Genomic DNA, 20,115 nt, shown 5'->3' on the forward strand with positions numbered 1-20,115 from the left:
GACAAACAAAACCATGATGAGTATTTTTATCCTTCTCCAGTAGGGTTAAGGGACGATGAACAATACTTGAATAATTAGGGGTTGTATGATTCTTTGAAGTTGAAAGCCATGAAGAAATCAATGGAGGAGAAAGTATTTTATGATTCGACACAACTAATTCGTCTCCTGGGAGTATATATGGATGAAGGAAATCGCCTGGTCTCGTGTTTTTCAATTCTTCTTTATTTGTCTTAACAAACTTTTCTTTCTCCGTCGTTGAAAAACTAGTATTCACTGTATCAGGAACCCCTCCTTCAACAATATTAATCACAGTTGTCGACGGAATTTTGGATAAAATTTTGTTCGATTCGATTCGAGATTCTTCATAAAATAAGTATTCATTCGAGGGAAGAAAAACATACCTGAAAATACTTTTCAATTGATCCCAATCGTCTATGAACTTTCTTCCTTGATCAACGAGTCTCCATTGCATCTCGTTGAATTTTGCATAGACTCTCTCAGTCATGTGTTGTTCTACGACAAAAACTTTATCTTCAACATGTATATCTTGATTTACGAACCAATCCTCCATCTGTTGAATCCAAAAATCTATATGATATTGACAATCAAACATAGGGATTTTGGAAACGACATTAACGTTTTGATCTTTACGATCAACATAGAGTTGTTGTGCATCCCTAAAAGGATCCCAACCTAAACGCGGAAGATTTTTCCAACATTCAAGATGAGAAGTATCTAAAAAAAATTTATCTGTTCCCAGATTCTTGAAGCTCTGAATACCAGCTGATGTAGATTGTTGCGGAAGCGTAAAAGTAATGGAATCCACCATTGTTAATAAACTAAACTAACGAAATAAAAATGATAAAATAACGATAAACAATAAAGTTGATTAATAACTTGAATAATAATAAACTTGTTTGATAATATTCTCTGATCTGAATAACAAGGACAGACCTGACTTCCTTTTATAGGAACTTGGAAACTTCTAGATAGACTCAAATTAGGATTCCTAAATATCAAAGATAATCAAACAAAGAAACTTCTAAACCTAGACTTAGTAGGAAATACTAAAACATGGAAACTCCTAAACTCTAACCCTAATGGGCTCGGCCATGAGGCCCTCTAACTAGTTCGGCCGTGAGGCCCATCTTGATGGTCTCCATCAAGAATCTCAATTGAGACTCGACACATAAGTCAATTAGAGTTTTTTTTGAGTTTTGCATTGGAGATGCTCTTATCTCAAAGTTCATCTCCAATGCAAAATTCAATTCAAATCTCCAAGATGACGTGTCGAGGGTGGAATGGAGATATCTCAAGAGGACACTCTAGAAATGGAGCGTCCTCTTGAGATATCTCTAAATGCCAACTCAACAGTTTCATATATTTTAATGAAAATAAATGTCACATAAGCAATTTTTGGAGTTTTAAAGTGTTGCATCGGAGAAGTCCTTCAAATAGAGGATCTCAATTTTGACAAATAGGAAAGAGAAAAATTAGAGATTGACATTTGAATCTCGACACATGCGATATTTAGAGTTTCTTTTGAGTTTTGCATTGGAGATGCTCCTAATCTTAGAAACTCTAAGTATAACATATGATTTTCAGAGTTTTTTCTTAAAAACTCTCTCCAATGCAACACTCTATTTTGATCTCTAGGATGACGTGTCGAGGGACGTGGAATAGAGATATCTCAAGATGACACTCTAGAAACAGAGGTACCGTGGGCAGTTGTCCTAGAGATCAACGCCGAAAGCGCGTGATCAGAGGATCAAGTCTATGACGTCATAAAATCACGCATGAAAGTAGAAATTTATCTCCTGGGACACGAAATCGAAACGTGTCACGCGAGAGACGATACGTGGGTACATCTCTCAGAAACCACCACCTAGCTTGCTCTAGCTAAACAACCCTGACCATCAGAACTGCACCAGCACAGTTACGAGAAACAAGGCTTCGAAAATGGCTCAGCTAAAATCAGCCCCGGAACACGGAGCTTGCAACATAAAAAAGAACGATCGAGCTTCACGAAACAGCTCTAGTCCAGGTATACCCATTGTCTTCAAGGTTATTTAAGATATTTAACGCCCAAACTCGAGAGTGACTTCTACTTCTTAGTTTTTCTACTTTCGACTAAGGAGTGGCGGGACTCATGATGATGCATAAATTGTCCAGACGTTGACTAAGGTCAAGAAGTCAATAATAAACCAAAAGTCCAACGGGTCAACCCAGCTTAAGGCAGCAGGACCGCTGAACCCACAAAGCTCCGCCACTTACACCCTAGACTGGGAGGTCGACCAGGATCAGTTAAGAGGTATTAGCCCTGTTTTGTCTACAGTACGATCAGATCAACCCTGAAATCTCTAAAGAAATGAGGGGTGCCCACAAAGCTAGGCTGACACCTCACACCCTAAACTGGGGAGGCAGAAGCACGCCACAAGCTTACCGACTCAATCTCGGAATCTCCCTAAAAGATCCCAGTCAGTTAAAGATCTTAAGTCCCTATTTCATGCAACAAGTCTCTATTTCATGCAACAAGTCCCTATTTCATGACTGATTAACGGGAAACTATTTTTCGACATCAACAGGTGGTACTACTGCTGCCAGCGAGACTACGCCAACAATTGATGAAGATATTCAAGATGACCTTTTCGATCGTATTCCAGTATTTTTTTAGGCTAAAATAGATCCGATAACAGGCAATGTAGTGGGGTTAGATGATATTTGTGTAAATGAGGAAGATGAAGATAGTTTTTGGGCTCAAAATGGATTTGTAGTTGAGGAAGATGAACCAGAACCTGATGGATGTTAGTTTTTTCGAATGGATGTTAGTTTTTTGTCGAATCAGACCATTACATGGCGAGGTGTGAGGAACAACAACATAACAATTAACTTTTAGTTTTTTGTTAAATGGATGTTAGTTTTTTGTCGAATGGATGTTACTTTTTTGTCGAATAAATGTTAGTCTTTGTCGAATTGATGTAGTTATTGTTGAATTGATGTAGAGTCAAAAAACTACCTCTTGTTGTGGTCTTGCATTTGAAGAAGCCATAAAATAAATATCAAGTTATGGTTGTTGATGGTAGTGGTGAAGATAAAGTAGAAGTGGAGTTTTTAGGGTGGTTTCATGGGTTTAAATAGGAAAATGTATGGCTCAAAAGGAGTAAAAAATGGTTAAAAAACGTCTATAGTTTGGTTTCATCTTGTCCGTTCATTTTGAAAACCTGGTGTAATATGTAAACGAGTTATTGAAAGGTGGTGTAAAATGTAAAGAGGTAAGAAAGTAATATTAAAAGTTTTAAAGCCAAATCTAATATAAGTTGGTGCAAAATGTAATTATAAATGGAACATGGGGATTTATGTAAAGAGCTTTTCAAAACATGAGGATTTTAGTAATTCTCTGTACACGATTTTTGTGACTCTGTCTGGTTTTGGTTTTTCTTGTTCTTTACTGTTACTCTTTCCAGTAACAGAGCGACCCCTATGGATGAGCTGACATAGTGACCCATGTGGCTCTATCTAGGGGTGGGATATCCACCCGACAACCGCTACGGGCGCCTGGGGCCCAAATTGACCCTTGGGAGCACATGACTGAGACGGTCTTATCCCACCCGACCCGGGGGAATATTGAAGGATTTATCCGTTCGGTCTGAAGGAGATGTCCTTCCGAAGGAGTGTCCTTCGACCAAGGTGGCAATGCGATCAATTTGTCAGTTAGGATAACGATGACCACACGTAAAGATCATCCAGTCCGGTCCAATTAGGGGTCGTAATGCTTTGCTAGAAGCCAACTACGATCATCGGATCAAGGAGTTGATTCGAGGCTAACATAGACCGGATCCTACAACGGGTTACACATAAGAGTGGTAACTTGATCGGAGAGATTTGACTAGACGGGAACTGGCTAAAGTTGGATGGGATTCAACTGGAAAGGCCGAAAGGGTCCGAATGGAGATTCGGGACAAGATAGAAAGGAGGCTCTTTGGGCCGGCCATGAGATGGCCGACCAGAGTAAGTGGGCCGGCCACATAAGGCCCATGGTGGGCTGCCCTGGCCGGCCACACTTAAGGGGATTATCAAAATACCCCAAAAAGGGTATTTTGGTAATTATCTTTTCTGTGACCCAGAAAATAGAAAACCTAATCTGAATGAGATTCTAATTAGGGTTTGTATATATATTGGGTCAGTTGAGAACAGAAAAGGTGTGGATTTTTCTCTAAGGAAAAATTATACAGCTCTCTGTCTCTCTGAATATACAGCTATTGGAGAGAGAGGAATATAGAGAGAAAGTTCCCATTCTATCAATCTAGTCAAGAAGAAGAGTTCTTCTCAACCTTCTACTAAGTCCTAGCAGTCTGAAAGGAAGGGAGATCAAGTCTATTCACTCGGTGTCTCAAGTAGAGGAGCTACAGTTGGAGCTCTCGATCTTTGCATGCGATTGGAATGGTTCGAGGGAAAAACGCGTTAAGGTATTTATCCCTCTCTAGTTCATTGATTAGTTTATGCATATAGGTCCTGGGCAATCTAGTGTTAAACATGAGATGTTTGAGATTCCGCTTACAACACTAGGTAGTGTATAGGATACACCAAAACCCTACAAATATAGTGGGCGGGCTCGGGTGAAAAGGCTCACCCATGCTCCCGCCCACACCCGAGCCCGCAAGATACCACCCGACAGGCGCCCACAACAACGACATAAAAATTTCTAAGAATTGTGTATTAATAGACCCATTTTTTTCTCCGTAGACCTATTCACATATAAAGAAATAATATACCTTCCACTAAGGTTGTCTGAACTGAGCCTTGTACATAGTCACAAGAGAGTTGTTGGACGTCCACCACCCTTTGGTGTAACGGTTGGACACCCCTCTTAAGACCATGAGGTCGTGGGATCGAGTCTCGGTGGAAGCAGTTACCATCAAGATTTATCCTATGTAATGTAGGCTATGAATAATGTAATAATTTGTCGGGCTTTAGGCCTCTTCGTTGTCGGGCTTTAGGCCTCTTTCAGTCTCAGTTTAAAGTAGGCGGTTATCGTGCTCATTACATCTCTATGATGCATCAATGCCTTGTAACGACTAACGTAAACCGTAGTCGAATTCTCAAAAAAAAAAAAAAAAAGAGAGTTGTTGGACTTGTAACTACAATCTATGGAGGTTTTACTACTTATCTGGGACGCGGGACTGTGATGATCTACCACTCAAAATAAAGAACTAAATCTGTACATAATCCCACATTATGCACTTACACGTGAGAAAATTATTACAAGCAATCATAAAGCTTTTGTCCCACATCATTTGGTTTGAAGAATGGAGGCTTGGCTACGCTTATAGAATGGTTGAAGACACATCTCCTTTATAGTGTTTAGTTCCACATCGCCTATCTACAATGAAGAGAAGAGTTTGGAAATTAATAAAAAATACTCGGCTCTAGACCCGAACGCCCTAATAGCCACTTACCCTCATCGCTAAACGGGCATGGGAGGGTAATGGGCAGTGAGAATTTCAAATTTACCCGTCCTCTAAACCCGAACGCCCTAATAGCCACTTACAAAATATGCCCGACCCACCCGAGGTTGCACTACCCATGGGCGCCCATACCCGCCCGATTCCCTCCCCTAGACGCCTATAAATGTTTCCAACTTGCTAAATAGTCTGGGTACAAGAGATCTCGACTTAATATGTGACATGATGACTTTTTTTTGGTTAAGAGAATGTGACAGGATGACTCACATACAAAATTATCCACATCGTTGTTAGATTTTAATTTTTTATGCTTTTAGTGAAGGTGAGTCATCAAGTCACAAACTAAGTCAAAATATTTTGTACACATATTACTCCTTTTGGAACTTTGGATCAAAAATGGAAAATCGGGTCTGATGACGCTCGTCGCGGAAGTTCTGGTCAGTTGACCCCTAATTGTTAAAAACTGCTCAAATGAACTTCTCTCAATTCTTTTTCCGACGATACTTCATATATAATGGAGTCTAGACTATCTACACCCGCTATACCCATTTGAGCACTAATTCAAATAAGAAGAACAAAAACCCTTGATAACAAAAAATATAAACATCAAATTATCTTTCACAAATTCTAGTGTAAAACTTACTTCGATTTGGAATGAAAAATCGTCTTAAAATTTTGAAGAATATGTCACACACATTTTTATACCTCTTTGATTTGAAAGTAACATGTTTTACAAAAGAGTTTGTGAAGTTGGTTTTTAAATCTTGAGTAATTTATTTTGATCAATGGTGTAGATTTCACTGAGAATAACTAAAAATGGATTTTAATTCCTTGTTTACTTTTTCCCACAATATTATGCGATAATAAGCCATGAATAAAGTAGTTACCCTTTGCCTCAGATTTCTTATAAGGGACTGAGGAAGCTCCTTGTTTCATTTTCCTTATGTATCTTTATCTAGTCGAGCTCTTTTTGCATCCTAATGAAGGTAACGAGAAACATAGCCAAGGTGTCATGTGAAGAGGTAAATCACCTCTTGAATAATTGAGATAACAGTTAACTGAACACAGAGAGAGAGGGAGAGAAATCGTGAGAGAGAGAGAGAGATGTGAGAAAGAATTCTCTGTGTGTTGTATTCATTGGTTTACATGGGTATTTATAGGTTTACAAGTGATTTACATATAGAAGTAATCTAGGAATATTGGAAACTTACTTATACATAAAATATTACATAATATAGCAACTTCCTATAATATTAACCCTAGTCGGTTTGCCCCTTGCTTATGGTCGGTCGGGCTTGTCGAGTGGGCCTGGTGCTATACTCTAACATGTCAGCGTCTTTTTTCTTCTCTTCTTTCAAATGGGCTACCTCTTCTATCAAGTCCTCGTTTTCTGTCATGGTAATGGCAGATTCGAGGGCTCAAACACGTTGGGAGTTGTGGGATTCGTGGATACAAGTGTTGCATTTGTTGAACTGACTCCCCCCTTCCTCTAGTGCCAAAGTGATGATATCCAAAAGTGGCTTCTAGAAGATTGTCTTAATTTTCGAGTCACTATTTTTCTGTAGGCCGCGACTTTGGGGAGTAAAGAAAATCGCCATGGAATAAAATTTTGTTACAAAATTAGTTAATTGAGATTGACTTTTTTATTTCTATTTGTTGCTATAGGACTTCCAATTTTGGGACCTAAAAAATTCAATTTTTAGAAGATCGCATAAAAAAATTTAGAAGAAGCTTTTATAAACTTAAACAAAAAATTTCTAAGGATTCAACCCCTAAACTTCTTCCAAGTGTTTCTTTTTTTTGATTTTTTTTCTCCAAAGCTTTGTTTTCTTCTAATCAGTAGTACTAAACCCTAAAACACATGGATCACAAACCTATTATGTTTAGAAGTGATCAAAAATATATTTTAGGACTCAAAATAACTCATTTCTAGGGTTTAGAATGTGTTTACCTCTCTTGAGGAGGATAAATAGATGAAGAAACTTGCTTTGGACGTCCGATTAAAAGGGAGGCCACCGTGGTGTTATGTGCCGACGGGTTTCCCATAAAACCGTGGGCATTAGTGCACCTATGACGACGGTTTGTCAGAAAACCGTCGGCAGTATGCTTAGCCCCGACGGTTATGGGTAAAACCGTCGGCAAACCCCGTCGGCAATAGAACGTGTTTTTGTAGTGTTCAAGAGATGTTGTTTGATGATTTCTAGGGTTTAGAATGTTTTTTCCTTATTTATCGCTCTAACTTTCTTTCTGAGTTTAGAGAAGTTAGAGTAGTAGGGGTTGAAGATTTAGGGAAGATAAGTAAGAGAAGTAATGGAGAAGGAAGAACAAAAAATTTGGCTAAAAGTTATGGAGGACATGAGATGGATGAGTTTTTCTCTAGAGAATAATAAAGAGGAGGGGAATAAGAAAGAGGGAAAATGACTTGAGATAAAAAAATTACTTAAAGTTAATTTTGTAAATTTTTTCTATATTCTTCATAGGAAAATACGCCTTGGAGAGTTTACAAAGAAACATGGATTCCCTAGAGAATTTATTCCCCAGAAATTTTTCCTTATTCCCCAAAGTCGCGTCTTTTCTGTAATGCTACTGAGGAGATGGGGGGTACCCGTTGTTGGAAAAGAATTTACTATATAAATAATTTTTTTGTTTGAGTGAAATTACATCCAATTGGTACTTGTGACAAGACCCAAGTTATGAGCCACAACCTATATGGAGAGCCATCTTGTGGATTTGTAGAGTCACGACTAACTCTATATATACACAACTTAATTTCTCTTTTAGATAAATTTTTTGGACTGCTTTTAATAAAGTATTATAGGACAAAAATTGAGTCGTCTAGAGTCGTGTATGAGAACATAGTAACTTGAGAGTTCGTTGGAGCGTATAGAATTGTAGTGCTTCTTTCTGTACGACGTGATCATTGTATCTTGGGAGACAAATGTACATAGAATCGTTAGCACTACTGCGGGGACATGATTGTCTTAAGAAAAGAGTGACCACTTGCCTCGATCAAATAAGATAAGTTTTTTTGTTATCATATTTGTATTATTGTATATTTGTATAGTGCGATATTATTCAATTGTCAACAACAGAACCCATAACCATGAGTAACAACACCTGTAAGAAAATTCAACGCTCAAAGTCAGTTCAGTGGTACAGGTTGAAAGTCAAACTAATCGAAGGGAAAGGATCAGATCCCTTATCAGAGTAAACCTATGTTTTTATAAAGGCTTGCATGGCGGTGGTGTCTCACCGGCTTAAAAGAGGCCACGTGGTAGGGTCGTTAATAAAATCTTTCTTATCACAACGGGTAATAACGTGTCACATGATAAGGCAAGCGGATACTTGGAGTTAACTAGCCTCCTGTGTAACCGAAATTTCTCTCAAGTAGAGCAGAGCTCAAGGTGTCGATCATACCTCTCCAGACCCCCCATTTCAAGGCTTCATGTTGCAGAGCTTCACTCCGGACCATCCTTCTGTCGCCTTTTAAGTCTTGACACGACTCAAGGGGCCTATAGGACTTGTGCAGTTCTCCCATGTCAGGGCTCTGGTGATAGAGTTCTTCGTTCTACCTCTCTATTGGTTTAGTCAAGGTCACGTTCATGCTTATTAAGGTATCCCACACGGGCAGGGCCACCCAAGTCAATCAATTGATTTCAATGACTGGTCAAGGCTGACCAATTTTGGCTCAGCGAAAGGTAGTCGTGGTACAAAGCTCCCTTGAGACGATGTGTTGCTCTTCTCAACCACAGAAGGACGCTGAAAAGGAGCTTTGAGAGCGCTACAACTTCACATATATTTTCTTCAAGCTTTTTTCAGACGATATTAATTTTTTGGCGCACTCTTAGCTGCACTTTTACACATACGTTGTGTTATTAATAAATGTAAATAGACCAAAAACTTTGGTGCACTTTCCGCAGCAGTTTGATATGTTCTCCACTTTTAAAATGTATGTTACACTTTGCTTAATTGACATCATTCTTTTTTATTTTATCCAAATTAATAAAACATACTTTGAAATGTACAACCTGTATTCATACTGTAGCAGTTTAGACTTGTAATGCATCAATGTAGACTCGTAATGCATCAACGTAGACTCGTACTGCAGCAATCTAGAATTGTGATGCATCAATCTAGACTCGCAATGTAGTAGTTTGTACTCTAATTACAACAGTCTAGTCTTGTACTGAAACCGTCTATACTAATAGGACAACATTTTTCTAAAAGGACGAAGTTCCAAATCACTTCAAGCAAGATAATTGACCATGTTGTAGTAAACAATTGAATTACAAATTACTTAATAAGAAATGAATAACAATACATAATACATAAATTCAAAATACTTAGATCCATAATAAAAGAACAACTAAATAGAACTATTATCATCAACACTTGGTTGCCCAAGTGGTTGATAGTGTTGACATAAACTCCAAAACTCTGGAAGTTCCAGGTTCGATTTCCAGAGGAGGAGGGATCCACGGTTATTACTAACGTAGATTGTAGTCAATTTCTCAAAAAAAGAAAAAAGATAAAAAGAAATATAACTACTATCAGTTTCTCCCGCTAAGACAGAAACATAATTTGATGATAAATTATTCGTTCAGAACTTTAGTGGGGGTTATTTGTTCAGAACTTTATTCCTGGGGCGTTGTAGCATGAAATTAACGAAAACAACCAAAACATCACTCTCATTCCCTTTAAGTTTGAGAGCAATTAGGAAATTCATAAATTTCCTAGTAGTAATTTTTAAGTCATGTTTTGTGTATAGGTGATTACAAATTTTAGTCCCAATACCCAAAACTTTAGAAATTTATTTGATCTCTAACATTTAAAAGAACTTTACACATTTCTAAGAATACTCTTTTATTTTTATAGAACTGTTTCTCTGATATCAAACACAACCTTGGTTGTGGAGGAATAAGGATTGGAGATAAAGGCACAATGGAACTTCTACCTGCCACTCACATAGAACCTTTTGTATAGTTGGAGAAAGCAATTATTTTTCTCTCTTCAATAACAAAGTGACAAAAAAAAAAATCGAAATGATAGGATTCCCTCCTTCTATGCTTCCTCCTTTCCCGCATCGCCTATATTTATAATATGACAAAAGGGTGAAGACGAGATCGCCCTTGAAACCATACTTTCCCTTTATGTAATGTTCAAATGCGATAAGATAAGTGGCAAGGTGGGAAGTACTATTATCATAGTTGGAAATCGAAAGTAGCGATGGTTGGGCGAACTTGGAAGAGACTAAAAAGTTTAGATGGAAACTTATGAGAAAAACACTATGTGAGCCAAAAAAGTGACTCGATCCCAAGTTAGGGGTGAAATAGGAACTATCTCATTTTCTTATTGTGATTGACGATGTGACGCCCCGTACCCCATAAATAGGCACGAGCACTCCCCGACAATTCACAAACGAGCCGAAAATTCGGCAGCATCTCCTCTGTAAATCGAACCGGTCGCACCTGTAAAACCTGTCATGCAAACCATACATTCGCATACCTAAACACAACGGAAGCTAAAATGAAACATAATTACTCAAACAAACTCTGGTTCAAACCGAACCACCAGAACTCACTTAACTCATCCTGCATAAATCCATACATCTTTATATGACCTATGTGATACATATATATGTTATATGGTTCTCCGTGAATAAAAGTATAACTTGAAGCTAAGGAAAACCAAAGTGAAAAGAGATAACACCAAAGTGGCACCCCGCCACAACCACTCCCGCCACAACCACTGCAATCCATCTGCTAATTACCCTGCCACTGCAGATGATTCTAACCAGACTACTAAAGAAGTACCTGCACACTAAGAACTGGTAGGGGGTCAATAACTCACCGACACGAGTTAAACTGGTAGAGGAGTCCCAAAACAAAACTACGATAAAATATTTTTCGCAAGTAAACATGCACACATATAAATATATATCAGTCATACTCTAACATACAATAGCAGACTTAACTGCCCACCCATGGTATGCCTCTCAATTAACAAGGAGTTACCCAGAGAATTCTATAGTACTTTGGCTAGTACCGTCCCATACCGGCACTAACCAAGGTACTCAAATTCTCTCGAGAAACTGGCTTACCCCTAGGTAGGTAAGCCCCTCTCCCACTAGGCGACTCCACAGTCATTGAAAATTCGTGATAAATATATACACCTAGCTTAACTAGATACGTTTTAGCTTCACCGAAGTCGAATAGTCAAGTCGTCCCTCCAGTATTCGTGTTGGGACGAAAAGCATGTTCTCATCGGTACCCTAGAATGCAACTATTTCTTCTGGTTTAGGAAAAACATTTATTGTGTCAACCGCCGAAATAATACTTCTTTCTTGTGAAAACATCCTTCACCTACAATCTCAGCAGATTCGAAACTCGCCCGTTACGCCCTCGACTGAGATAGGCTTTTTGAAACATTACTTATCTTATCACACACAGAAGTGGCACAACCAAGAGTCATATCATAACGTGCAGAGGGATCCCAATCACCCAACCAGTCGGGCGGTCAGAGGTGTACAACCCCTGATCCCCGAGGGTAAGAACAAACAGGCTTACAGTCCAATCGAGCGGGCAAGGGTAGCAAATCCCTGAGCCCCGAGAGTCCAACCTAAACGAGATACAACATACAAAATTGTTACGTTTTCAAAACATCGATTTACAATCCGTTTAGAAAACCATTTCTCTAAAAATCATTCGTAAGATATTTTCCATATATAAACCATCACATCAATAAGGAAAGTTCACGATAATCGTTCCATTGAAATCAGAGTCTAAATCCTCAAAACTGGCAATCGATAAGCACTATCAACGAATCAAACTTTATCGTAAAACCATTAACGAAATAGACACAGTCAACGTCGTAAGCATCGTTGAAAACAACGGTATAAATCATGCAACATGATCATCTATCCATCTAAACATAGTGATGCATGCATATCTTCTACTCCTAGCATGAATCTAGATCATAATATAAAAGAAAACAAGAGAGCACCCCTACCTAGCGACTTAGGACTCCGTCGTCCTCCGCTTTGGCTCGAGCAACTCGCTCTACACTCGTTTCGGCTTCCCCTCTGACAAAAACAAATAAAGTAAACATAAATGTTGGATATTCCAACAAGGAACTTGCCATAAAACAAGAGTCAAAAGAACGCAAAGCATAAAACACTTAAAACCCAAATCCAACTCGCTTAACATCGGAAGAACCCACGTGTGACTCTTTTCTATCTTAGATCCAAAACAACCACAATTTAGATTCGTTTCGATCGTACCATACATCGTTGGAAAGTTAATTCAATTTCAAACATTTTGTTACTTAAGGTCTCGGCCAAATTCCAAGTGTATAACCTCGAAACGAACAAAATAGACGCAGCAGTGCATCAGTCTCCTCGAATGCTCGTTGTTCCCTCTAATGGCCATAACTCCCTCATCCGAACTCGAAACGACTATTACCATACCATTCTGGAATCTTCTCGAGACGAGCTACAAGTTAGCAGAAGACTCTAAAAGCTTCTGAGCTCTCTAGGTCGAGCTACGGACCCAAACAGTACACTGTTACAACCTGAAGTCCGTGCAAATCGATATTTCGGACTCATTTTCATCTTTAGGTTCAACCATTACTCCTAAATCAAGCATCAAACTAATACTACATGAATTCTCACTCATGCAAACCCTAAAATCAGAAAACACCCAAATTTAACCATTTAACCCTAAAATTAAGAACAAGCCAATAAAATCATCAAAACAACAATTGCTAACTTGATTTAGTTGTTCTTAATTTACTTCTTCATAATGTCTTCCCAAAGTAATACAAATTCGAAGCAAATATATCCATTAAAACCAAATTACGGAGAAATTAGATTTGAGAGAGAGAAAGAAAACTTTTACCTTCAACCTCCATTGTTGACAACCCTATAGCTTCAATAACCACATAGTAGTCAACCCTCTTCAATTCTTTATCATCCTTCATCAATTTAGCAAAGTAATTTCTCCCAAAAGCAAACCCTAGACTTGAACACGAGTTTGATAGAGAAGAAGGTCGAATCTGATTTCTTCACTTAAACAGCCCAACTTTCAGTTTAGTCCCTGGGTTTGACCGGATTCCAAAATACCCCCTCCCCCAACTTTGCACAGTTTGCAAATTTAACCCCTGTTTTGACTTAGCCTACCTTCAAAATGTCCCTTATCTAACTTGAAATCTTGGGATGTTACAGACGACGGCGACGTGAACTTCAATTTTCAGAACTTTTTAGGTTCTCTTCGGGTTATTTAGACACAAACTTCCAACTATTAGCAACATTAGGAATACACCTCTACAAATAAAAATACAAAGGTGATAGCGGGACTCCCTAAACCCTACTCCCAAGTGTACTCCCTCTCACATGGAGAAGGCCATTTTGGTCTTTTCACAATTTTTGTCAGATTGAAAAGACCAAAACACCCTCCCATGTGAGGGGGAGTACACTTGGGAGTATGGTTAGGGAGTCCCCAAATCATTTTGATAAAAATATGTATCGCTTTGAATCCCATTTTTGATTTTTTCGTAAACTTTTTTTTTGAATAAAAAAATATATTTAACGAAAAAATCGAGAATGGGAGTCAAAGCGATTCAGATTTTTTCGTTAAATATGAGTTAAGTGGTTCATGTGCCAACCACATGCGTAGCATATGACAAAAATACCCTTCATAAAATATTTAGGTTATTTAGACATTGACCCAACTATCAACTGACATTAGGACTACACTCCAAAACAAAAATATGTTTAGGGTTGACTCCCATTCTCGGTTTTTCGTCAAATACCACTAAAGCAGTTCGCGTGCGATTTCATATTCCTCTTATTTTATAGGTTTTCAGAGATAGTTTTATGAGGGAAAACTCATGTTAATCTGACATCATAAGATCTCAAATTGCATAATCTACAAAAAGTGATTGGTTTATGAACTCAAAGTTAGTCCGATAGCCTGATCCAAATAAGCCACAAATACTAACGAAAATAGGCTACCCGGAGTCCGAAACGGATTCGACCCCTTTGGTTAGATATATTAGATAGGCTACCGATGGAAACATATAAAAAATGCTTACTCCAGTATCTGGCCATCCAATAAGTCTGGTTGATAAGAGAGATTAAAAAAGGTATGAGATATATAATTGTTGGCTACAAAGTCTAATCTTTAGTTCGTTTTAGACTTGGTACTTATACTATAAAAAGTTCGTGCATGTGGTTGGCACACAACCCGCTGTACAAATGTTTGATGAAAAAAAATCGAGTATGAGAGTCAATGTAGACATATTTTCATTTTTGAGGTGTAGTCATAAAAGTGTTAAATAATTTAGGGTGAATATCTAAATAAACCTAAATATTTTGTGAAGGGTATTTTTGTCATAAGTCACGCATGTGGTTGGGCTGTGAACCACTTAATTGATACGGAAATATCGAGAATTAGAGTCAATGCCATAAATATTTTCATTTTGGGAGTGTTTTTTTTGTTAAGGATAAATATATTAGACAACTAAGCATTCAGAGTGGCATTACAATACATTGTAAAAGAAAATAGGGAATACAACTCCACACTTTAGATCTCTCCTTCCTTCGAGCCCATTTAGCTAGTTTGTCCGCTTGAGTATTAGCATTTCTTTTGATGTGACTAACTTTCACCTGCAGAAGATCACGCTTGATGTTTCTTATATTGCGAATATGAACCATCGGTTGCCATTGCACTTGATGCCTCGGGTTATTAAGATGATTGATCAAGTTGATGTTGTCGTTTTCAATTATGATCTGCATGTGATTATTTTCTTTCGCCCAAATTAAATTGTTGAGAATGACTATTGCCTCGCTTTCCTCACTATTTCTGGCTTTAGCAGTATTCACAATAGCAAAGACAAATTTGGATTGAGAGTCATGTACAATGAAACTAGTACCAATGATATGTTCAACATTCACAAAAGATGCATCAACTTTGATTTTAATGAAAGGGTGGGGTGGAGGTTGTCATTTGGCTAAAGTCGCAGGGGGAGCTTTCAACTGAGCAGTACTAATCCTGGGAAACGTTTTAATAAGATCTAAAATAGTGCCAACATTGTATAATGTTTGCTGAAAGCAATGATCACATCTGGTTTTCCATATATGCCATAAAATTGTAACAAAATGAATATTCTCCGCAGTACAACTGAGTTGATCTGGGTTTTGCCACGACAGAGTCCATTCAGATAAAGAGGGGATATTAGTCGAGATAATATTAAAGTGAAACCAAATGTTTTTCGCTAGGGGGCAATGTAAAAGAGCGTGTTCAATAGTTTCTATATCTGTACAGTTTAGACAATTAAATATATCTCCAATATACTTACCTATACGTTGACGAACTGGAAGCGCATTAGTGCAAATTTTCTAAATGAAGAGCTGAATGCGTGGGATGGTAGGAATAGACCAAATGAAATCCCAGTTCACTTCCACAGGTGGATTAGACTGGTTAATTGAACTCAGGTACTGATACATGGATCGAACAAAATGGTTTTCTGATTGTGTTAAATTCCATTTCATTTTATCGGATCCTTCTAGTTGAATAGGAATAGCTTTGATGAGGTTACTGATGGTGTCAGTGAAGTTTTGTCTAAGAATACTATCGTCCCACCTGTTATTACTTATAAGTTGAGATACACTAGTCAAGGTTGAGTAGTTTGTATTTTGAATTTGCTGGTTAACTCCAGGGATCCAATTGTCTTTCCAAATGTTTATTTTTTTCCCCCGTGTGCACCTCCCATGTGATATGACTATCAATAAGATCATAGTGCTTTCGAATTACCTTCCAATTCCATGAGTGATGGGATTTGGCCGAACCCGGGGAGTCGGTCTGAGGAAAGTAATTGGCTTTCAAAATTTTTACCCAAATGGCATCTGGGTCAGACTTTAGCCTCAAGGCCAGCTTGCTTAGGAGGGTAGTGTTGTCTAGATGAGGATGATGAATACCTAGCCCTCTTAATTTTTCGGAAGACAGATTTACGACCAAGCTTTTGTACAAATGCCTTTGAATTTTCTTCACCAGAATGACTTTTGCAAAGTTGCTATGCGTTTGCTTATGCCTTTAGGAATGACAAAGCATTGCATCTGATATCGAGGAACGGTTGCCGCTACAGCAGACATAACTACTGTACGACCGGCCTGAGAGAGGAAATAGTGGTTCTATTTGGATAGTTTATTCTTAATCTGTTCTAGAATATTATTAAATATTTTAGTTTTCTGGGCTCCAATGAAAAGCTGGGTTCCAAGATTTTTTTCCAATGTAGAAGCATATTTAACTTTTAGAGTTCTCATGATTATGCGTTTAAATTTTGGATGTGAATTTTTGGAGTAAAATATATTAGATTTGTTGTAGTTTATAGTTTCTCCAGAAGTCGAACAGAAAAGGCTAAGGATGGTTTTCAGATTATGCACATTCTCGAGAGAATTTTTTTCGAAAATGGTGCAATCATCATCAAAGAGAAGATGGGGTGATGGTGAGATTAGGGTTGTTAATGGCAAATCCTAAAAATTTATCATTTTCAGGATTGGAAACTAGAATTCGACTTAATCCTTCCATGGCTAGAGCAAGCAGGAAAGGAGACAGAGGGTCCCCTTGCCTAATGCCTGAAGGATGAAATTTTGGTCCAGGGTGACCATTAATAAGGACAGACATAGAGGAGGTTGAGATGCAGTTGGAAATTATTTTGATCCAATGATCAGAAAAACATAGCTTTTGCATAATGTCAATAAAAAATGACCATTATATTCTATCATAGGCTTTAGACATGTCTAGCTTGAGGCCGAAATAGTCCTTTGCTCCTTTCATTTTTTTTGAAAGAGTGAATTATCTCTTGACCCATTATGATGTTATCAGATATTTGTCTACCTAGGACATTGGCCGCTTAGAATGGTGATATGATCATATTCCGATATTCTATCCTAATATGTGAATTTGAGGCAATGTCTACACATAACCCATCCTCTTCGGCTATTTGGTAGATCAGTTCAGACTATATTTACTGTGTACAGACGGCCAAAACTTTAAAACACCAAAACCCTTTATCTTCTTCACCAATTTGTAAAACCCTAGAAATTTTGAGTATTATAATCACCAACGGCAGATTGTTTGACGTCTCCTTTATTTCTCACTTGCTAATAGTACACGGTGAGCACTTCTCTCTTCCCGTTACGGGAATCTCGTTTCTTTATATTCAATTGAAATCTCACTTTGCTTGTTTCTCACTCTTAATTGTTACTCATTTTTATTTCCCCTAACATGTTTGAGATTCCATTGTTTTGATCAATATTGAATGTTATTGTAGTTGGTTAGGTTTTTTTTTTTGTTTTGTTTCATGAAGAAGTTATTGAAAGCTAGCTCATAGTTGTTTTTTCATGTATCTATTTATGTCAATTTATCGAAATCCGATATCAATTTGTTCAAGGGGGACTCTAACAACAAAATTTTGTATCTTAGGAAGACATTTCCGGAATAATGGTTTTGAAAAAGCAGAAGCTAATCGATGGAGATATCGATATTAATGATCAACTATGTAACAATGGTAATGATAGAATTAGTTACTTACCCGAAAAAGCCATTAATCGTATCTTCTATTTCCTTGGAACGAAACATTCTGCGCGTACTTGCATTTTATCTAAAAGATGGATGCACTTGTGGACCTCTATCCCAATTCTTGATATCGGTTCTTGGTTTGATCGCCCTCTTACTCTAACAGAAGAAGAACAACTTTTATACGTTAATAGATTGATGGATTTTGTTGACAGAACGTTGCTTCATCATGTTTCAAATATTCAGAAGTTCTATCTGAATTGTAAGGAACTTACTAATGATTCTAAGATAAATGCTTGGATCTCTTTTTTGGTAAGGAGCAAAGTTAAAAAACTCATTATTCAAAACGCACAAAAAGTTTTATTACCATCTTGTCTTTTTACTTCTGAGTGGCTAACTAGGTTAGAGTTAGACGGAATCCTACATTTCAATCTTCCTAAATCTGTTCATTTTCCTAAGCTCAAGATCCTTAAGCTTGTTAGAGTTCATTCTTTGGGTACGGACACAAGTGAGCGACTCTTTTCTAGTACCCCAGTACTAGAAGAGTTGCTTATACATGAGTGCAAATGGAACAATGTGAATATGATATGCATCTCCACTCCGACACTCACATATTTGAAGTTTACGAATATGCTTCAGCCAGTCAAGATTTCAGCTCCAAATCTAGTGTCTCTCTCGTACAAGGGTTCTCTTGAAAATATATTTCTATCACATAGCTTTTCACTTGTTGATGCAACTATCACAGTTTGGTTAGATAAAAAAGATAATTATTGGGAAATGAGTATGGGAGAAAGAGTAGGTGCAACTAGACTTCTCGGAGAAGTTTGTAATGTGAAGAAACTACAGTTTTGTGGCTATATCCCTAAGGTACGATATCTTGAACTGTGTATCATGTATTATAGCTTTGTCGCTATATGTTATATTATGTTTGTTTTGTCTAATTCCTTACTCGCTTTTTTATTTTTTGGTAGGACTTCTGCCATTCAAGGGTCTCAACCAATCTACCTACATTTCACAATTTGACCGATTTAGAGTTATATTCAGATTTTCTCTGTTACACTGATAAGGCCCTACTGACGTTGCTCAAAAACTCGCCGAACCTAGAATCACTTTTCTTTGAGGCAAGTCATTGATCAAACATTTTGTTTCCCTAGCAATAACAATCTTCTTTTGTCTTAATGTGATGTTCTGTTTTTATTCAGACCCTTGGCCCATATTTATCTGGTGACGATGGAGAAGAATCAACACTAGATACGGAGCCTCAACCTCTACTGTTAAACCTAAAATCAATCGAGTTCTTTAATTTTGAAGGGCACAGAAGAGAAATGTGTACTGTAAAATTTTTTCTAAAAAATTCAATAGCTCTACAGACTATGACCATTTGTAAAGTCGACTCATCGACTTATTTTAGCCCAAGTAACATGTCAAGAAATAGGTCGGAAATACAAGTAATTGAAGACAAATTGAAAGCATTGGAATTCGAGATGAAAATGAAGGATGAAGAAGTGAAGGTAATGAAAGAAGTACTTGGGCTTCCAAGAGCCTCATCAAGTTGTGTAATTCTGTTTGACCCTTACTAGAGTTTTTTATTTATAAACTTGGGGTTTGAGAAGTCCATGAGGGTATTTTTTTTTTTTTGATGAAATGTCCATGAGGGTATATGATGTCTCCTCTCTCAATTCTCTTTTTTTTTCATCTTGAACTCCTTATCTAATTTGTCTGTCTCCGTACTTTCCATCTCTTATAAAAAAAACAAATTATCTTTTCATATAAATAAAGGTCCGTGGGTATATAGACCAAAATAATATTCAAAAAAGGTTTATGATCCAATCTTCCCAAAACATGGATATTTAGTCCTTTTACATTATGGACATAATAACCCATTCTTTATGAGAGAACTACCGTCCATGTCCCTCCTACAAAAATCACGGGATTTTTAATTTTTCAGGGTGAATTTAGAATGTTTCTAATGTGGGCGTGATTTAGGGGATTTAAAGCAACTAACGTATAAATCCGAAACTGATTTTTCTCTATCTTCTAACCGTTTTGGAAAGCAATCTATTTCCAAATCAATTCAA

General features: G+C 37.6%; 1 protein-coding gene and 1 long non-coding RNA gene across 3 annotated transcripts; one reads left to right on the forward strand and one right to left on the reverse strand.

The window, feature by feature from the left end:
- Positions 1-10,984: 10,984 nt before the first annotated feature.
- Positions 10,985-13,612, reverse strand: LOC147537361 (uncharacterized). The gene is made up of 3 exons (XR_015225948.1): positions 13,358-13,612; positions 12,471-12,543; positions 10,985-11,289 (listed from the first exon to the last, which is right to left on the reverse strand). It is a non-coding gene; the product is annotated as an uncharacterized LOC147537361 (long non-coding RNA).
- Positions 13,613-17,456: 3,844 nt separating this feature from the next.
- Positions 17,457-19,728, forward strand: LOC147537362 (F-box/LRR-repeat protein At4g14103-like). 2 transcript variants are annotated; one of them, XM_086642426.1, is made up of 4 exons: positions 17,457-17,635; positions 17,945-18,904; positions 19,009-19,158; positions 19,240-19,728. In XM_086642426.1, the coding sequence occupies exons 2-4, from the start codon at positions 17,963-17,965 to the stop codon at positions 19,615-19,617; spliced, it is 1,470 nt and encodes a 489-aa protein (XP_086498552.1). In that variant the 5' UTR covers positions 17,457-17,635; positions 17,945-17,962; the 3' UTR covers positions 19,618-19,728. The 2 variants fall into 2 exon arrangements, with proteins under 2 accessions (XP_086498552.1, XP_086498553.1); XM_086642427.1 differs by having other exon boundaries at positions 17,474-17,635; positions 17,949-18,904.
- Positions 19,729-20,115: the final 387 nt, after the last annotated feature.

The sequence above is a fragment of the Eschscholzia californica genome, unplaced genomic scaffold (assembly GCF_041429995.1).
Source record: "Eschscholzia californica isolate CP2 unplaced genomic scaffold, dmEscCali1.0.p SCAF_5, whole genome shotgun sequence".
NCBI lineage: Eukaryota > Viridiplantae > Streptophyta > Magnoliopsida > Ranunculales > Papaveraceae > Eschscholzia > Eschscholzia californica.